General features: G+C 36.0%; 1 protein-coding gene across 8 annotated transcripts in view; it reads left to right on the forward strand.

Annotated features, from left to right (window-relative positions):
- The window catches only part of PUM2 (pumilio RNA binding family member 2), a 74600-nt gene extending 68989 nt beyond the window's left edge, over positions 1 to 5611 (forward strand). For all 8 annotated transcript variants that reach the window (XM_034060271.1, XM_034060269.1, XM_034060270.1 and 5 more), the window contains 3 exons: positions 414 to 535; positions 1796 to 1988; positions 2694 to 5611. In XM_034060271.1, the coding sequence (XP_033916162.1) occupies positions 414 to 535; positions 1796 to 1988; positions 2694 to 2825 (447 nt within the window). In that variant the 3' untranslated portion in view covers positions 2826 to 5611. The remainder of the gene's footprint in view (positions 1 to 413; positions 536 to 1795; positions 1989 to 2693) is intronic.
- The last annotated feature ends 389 nt before the right edge of the window (positions 5612 to 6000 follow it).

Here is a 6000-nt window from a genome sequence, read left to right on the forward strand (position 1 = left end):
CTTGGTATTCTGTAGGAACTTCCACATGTATTCAGTCTAATTTATTTCTCAGTGGTTTCTTGTATATACAAGACTGGTTAGAACATAACTCTCTTGGGGAACCAAAGATACTATGGCTGCTAAAGAATGATGATCTTAATTTTGAGAACATCTTTCTGTAAGAGGATAAAAGGTACTCCAGCAAAATGCTGGGTTTACAGTTTATTTACATTTGGCACCATAAATTTTGTGGTCCGTTTAAGTAATTCTCCATGCAGTATTTCTTGCATCACTTTGTTTCTATAATGTTGACATTATTGTGTTTTTCCTTGTATCTGTGCAAATAGTAATTTGGAAGTTTATATAAATACACAAAAAATGCGTGGATTGCTTGTTATGAACATAAAGGAATATTGAAGTAATCTTATTTTCAGGATCAATACGGAAATTATGTTATTCAACACGTACTGGAGCATGGCCGTCCTGAAGACAAGAGTAAAATAGTTTCAGAAATAAGAGGAAAAGTTCTAGCTCTCAGTCAGCACAAATTTGCCAGGTAATGTACAGGCTTCATATTTTAAAGATTCACTGACTTCTAAAGCTGTAGTGTTGGGACTTGTGTTACAAAAAGGGGTTAGATGTTTTTTAGTCATGTAACTTCCCTCCTGAAATTTCATATTCTTATAGAGATGAATGTTAGTGGTATTTTTGTATTAGATTTGGGGAAGGTAAAGTGCTGGTTTATAGCAAAACAGAGAAAATTCCATGCATTTATAGGATGTTTTTTGTTCACCTTGTACAAGTGCAGGGCATGGGTTCCAAGTCTTCATGTGAAGATCCCCAGAGACAGGTGAAAAGCTTTCCTAGAACTTGCGCAGTACGCTGGGACTTCCTTGATAAGCTTGTTGGATAAGCTGGGAAAGTCTTAACAGTCCAGCCATGCAATTTACAAGTATAAAAAGATAGCCTTAGAAAGTGGTGGTTCAGCCTGACAACAATTTTATGCATTAGGAAGTCTTAAAGACTGTTGTAGGAGTCCTGAACTACTCTGAAATCAGAACCTAAAATTTATCCTGCAGTGGGTTTTTTTTCCCCCAAATGTATATATGTGTCTCTTGATAAGGAAATCACACCTCAGCATTCATCGTGGGTGATTTAGTGAGACTCACCTTGTCAACAACATGAAGTAGACACTGTGATGTTACGGGGGTGTTTGTTTAAAAAAATCAATTGTATGCAAACTGGATTTTAGTTTTCTTTGCCTAATTAGAACTGTTCAGAATCCTCTCCTTGGAGCTTGCATAACTTATAAAGCACACACACAGGACCAGAATCACTTTGCTGTCTGATGAGCAGTGATGGCCTTTCCAGCTCCTGAAATACAGAAGAGACCTTCTCTACAAAAAATATTTGCAGTATCTGATACAGGCACACTTTTGAAAAGTGCCTTTATTCAAAAAGCAGGAAGCCTCATATCTGGCTTTCTCTGTTGTGCCTTTAAAGAGTCCACAGCCAGAGTAGATGCAGTAGAATACATCTGCAACCTAAAGTCAGGTATACCTACTGTAGGACCAGTGGAAAAAGCTCCCACAAGAGACTGTAAGGAAATTATTTTTTTTTTTTACATGAGTGGGAGAGCATAATCCTTTAACTTCATCAGTCATTACAGACCTAAGAGTTGGAAATCAGGGCTTGATCCACTTATAGTATGCTTTTAGATGCTGTTAACTCACTTGAACTGTTCAGATAAATTTAAAATTGCTACTTAAAGAGTGTTATATCTGAAGTCACAGAATGCATTCATCTTCTTTTTCAGCAATGTGGTAGAAAAATGTGTGACTCACGCTTCTCGTGCTGAGCGAGCTTTACTTATTGATGAGGTCTGTTGCCAGAATGATGGTCCTCACAGTGCCTTATACACCATGATGAAGGACCAGTATGCCAACTATGTTGTTCAGAAGATGATTGATATGGCTGAACCTGCTCAGCGGAAGATAATAATGCACAAGGTATATTTGTATGTAATTGTGTTGGTTTAGAAAACGTTATCTATACTAATTTTTTCTGCTAGAATACCTTTCCTTCTAGGTGTAAAACTCAGTAGTTCTGTAATCTAGAATTTCACATCTAAACATTAAATTCAGTTGAGCTTTATAAAGCAGAATACATTTGGGTATCTGAGCACTAAGCTCATGGAAATCCACAGAGGAGTTTCACAAGCTGGATTTCATATCCTCCCTTTGTATCACCTTTTCTGTGAAAATATTTTTAATATAAAAGTGTAGTATTATCTTTATTAATCTAACAAAAAATACAGCTTTCTCTTTTAATTTGCTGGTTGCTGGTATAAAGCCATTCCTACCCTTCCTAACATACGGGCCCATTTTCTACTTAAGAATAACCAGACATGGATAAAAGTGATGTTGCCATAATTGCCATAAGGCAATTGAACCCAAGGAGCTCTGCTTCCCCCAGACACCAAGAGGGCACCCCCACAAAAGGCCGCCATCCATTTTCTTGTGACAGGTACATCAGTTGTTTGGTGAGTTAAAGTCACCAATTGACATTCTTTCCAAAAACTTCCAAAAGTTTGAAATACAGAAATACAGGCTACAGATTTTTTTGGTTATTTGCATCATATTTTTAAAGCATAGTAACTTCTTGGAAATTTTGAGGGGAAGAAAAAAAAAGCCGTAACATGTTTCTTCTTCCAGATTCGACCCCACATCACAACTCTGCGTAAATACACCTACGGCAAACACATTCTGGCCAAGCTGGAAAAGTATTACCTGAAGAACAGTGCTGATCTGGGGCCAATTGGTGGACCACCAAACGGAATGCTGTAAAAGGCAAAAAGAAATGGAAGAAAAGTGGAATTGTGAATGATCAAAGCATACAACTTAACTATAAGTGTTCTGATTTTTTTAAATCTATTTATTGACTTTGTTCATCCATTTGTAAAATTTTTATTCTTGTGTATATTTTTGGGGAGTGAATTATTAAAAAAAAAAAAGAAGAAAAAATATCTCCAGCCCTGATCTGGAGACCTATCAGATTGGATGGCTGGCAAAGCACAGAATGCCTGTATATGATGTAATTGTATCAAAATAGCTGTCACATATTTTGTAAATTTTTACCTTGTAAAGTCACTGAAATAGTTTTTAAAGGGAAAAAGTACAGTATTCTTTTAATACACTGGCTTGCAATCTGGTAGGTCTTACCCAGCATCATAGCACAACAGGTTTATAGAGTTGTATATAGAATTAATCCTTATTTTTTCCCTTTTTTGTGAAGTCTTTTATACCAGATTAAAATTGATCAGCTGCATAAACATTATTTAACATGTCAAAGTTAAGTTGTATTTTGGTGGTTCACAACACACTATCCAAATAATAAACAGGGCACAGCAAATTAAAATAGGGATGAACAAAACAGTGGAAACTTTAAGACTAGTTTTAACCACTTGCTGTAGGTACAGGTGTTTTTTAAATGGTGCCCTAAGGTTTCCTCTAGCGATGTATTAAAAATGAAAGTGCTGTATATACTTATATATTTAATTGTTGTATGAAGTAGAGGGATTAAAATTATGGTGGTACTTCCATTCAGCAAAGTACACTGTTGGAAGAGGAGTGAAGCCCGTATTAACTTTACAGTCAGTTTTACAATGCAGGAAGAGTAGAGATTTGTATTTTTTTATTTTGCATATAGAATTAATTGTAAGGATTTGAAAGTGTTGAGCATTTATTTTGCTTTCTCACTGTAGATGCAAAACCAAGATAGGTATTGATGAAGAGAAAAGGGGCCACTGAAAAGTAAACTTGATAGCTCAACATTTAAGCATGATTGATTAAATATTCAGATAGCTTTTTTGCTTCCTATACATATATGCATTGTATACGTGTAGTTAATAGGTGTAAGTTTACAGTTTGAAAACAAATCTCTCGTTTTGATGTTTATTACAAGCCTTGCTAATTTAGTAGTGACGCTTACCTTGGTTGTACAGATGTACATTTGTAAACCTTCATGCTGTAAATGTAATTTGTTTTACCCCTTTTTGGGACAAAAATTTGCATTTTAGTGTATATTCATATCTCCATTCCCTCTTCTCCCCCCTGGCATATAGTGTTGTATAATGTAAATTTATTTCAGCAAATCAAGAGTGATTTTTTAAAAATTTTATCTTTATATGGTTTCAGAAATACAAACTGGCTTTCTTTTTATCTCTTGTGAGGAACATTATGTTTTGTTTATAACATAGCTGTTGATTCTGTTAATATGGACACTTTGGGAAACCAAGTCTGTTCAAATTCTAAGTCAGGATAGTAAGCATAGTAAGAAATTTACTTAAATACTTGGTTATCACAGAAACTAATGCTTCTTCCATCTTAATAAATGTGGCATGGTTCTTTTGTACAGAAGAGTACTGTATTTTTGAATAGCCTTCTCCCAGCATAAAGCAAATATGTATGATACTGTCAATTTTTTTCTCTGGACATATGGCATTGTAACAGTAACATAAAGATGATGTACATTTACAAGCGGCCTTATGTACATTTCCCAATGATCTTTCTAAGGCAGAATTGTGACCATATGTGTATAATTAAAATCCTTTTTAATCCTTTGCCTATGGAAATATTTTGGAAAAAAGCTTACTTTGTATATTCAGTTTCTGAAAGATAAAGAAAGTGCTTTGTATGTTGTTGAAGTAAGTATTTTGTGTAAAACATTCATTTGGATGGCTTAACCTAAAGTTTTGATCAGCCAAGATAGTTTGAATGTCTTGAGCATTGATCAAATAAAAAGGTGTTAGGGTAGGGTTTGATCAGGAGGAAGGAAAACGGTAATGGTATAAACTTGTATAAGGAATTCTTGGTTTATTACTGCTTTTACCAGGTTTACATAACTTGTATTAAAGCATATATCTGAGGCACTGCATTTTTTAACTGTAGCATTGACTCATCAATAGGCAAATGGGAAAGTTTGTTCTGGCCTGCTTCCAGTTTCTGAATCTGTCCTTTAGTGCCCACATAGAGGGGCCCAATTATTCTTAGTAAGCACAACTGGAATTGCCAAGTAGATTTTGCATGGCAGTTCACAAAATTCCTCTCAGGAGGCACAAGCTTTGTCATTGAAGCCAGACCTTTCCCCTGATCACACAAAGGTGATTTTGAGCCACTTCCCTTGAACATGTGAATTCTCCTCAGTGACTCTCTATTCTGTATATTAAGGCTGGGTGTTGTAATCCACAGAGCTGACATTCCCATCAGCTTGTAAGTTGGGCTTCCAGGGATGTCCAGGCAGAAACTGAAAATGTCCCAGTACTTTGTCCCTGTAGCACTCATGCCATGGTTGAACTGTCACTGTTAGTGCTTTAAGTCTCTTGAACATAACCTTCCACATGCTAAAATCATTTTTCAGAAATTCCATCCAGGAACATGAAAAGCATGGGGTTTCCTTTCAACTATTTTAGGCTTTGGGTAGAACCACTAGAATTTTTGCTCAAGTACTGCTTTTTGATATAGATTGTTTATGGACCAGTTTGATTAGGTTTGACTCCAGGTGGCTCATATTGAATAATGTAATGTTCACATGTATATACTGTAAAAATCAAAATGAAAATGTGTGAAATACATCTGGTCTTGTGTTTTTCCTGTAGGAAACCAGCCATTCTTTATACTGTTACACAACTCATCTGCTAAATGTGGAGCTCAGCTTTGAGAAGTCACTGATTTGTAGTGAGCTGGTGGGAACCTGTCAGTTACTGAAGAATCCTGTGTTACATCATTAAGTTCCCAGAGGTCAGTTCTGAGCAACTGAATTCTCAGATTGTCTTACAAAACATCTTTACAGGTGTACAGTTAAGGCTCCATCCTGATGACAGCTTCTCTGTACACCACTTGATCCAAGATGAGTTCTTGAGCATTTGAGAGGGCAAAGATGGTGTGAGTTCTGAGAACTGATTTTAGCTTCAGGTGTCAGAGAAGTGGTCTGACTGCAGGGGGAGTGAGTCTGCTTCTTGGT

This window comes from Melopsittacus undulatus, chromosome 3, assembly GCF_012275295.1.
Source record: "Melopsittacus undulatus isolate bMelUnd1 chromosome 3, bMelUnd1.mat.Z, whole genome shotgun sequence".
Classification (NCBI taxonomy): domain Eukaryota; kingdom Metazoa; phylum Chordata; class Aves; order Psittaciformes; family Psittaculidae; genus Melopsittacus; species Melopsittacus undulatus.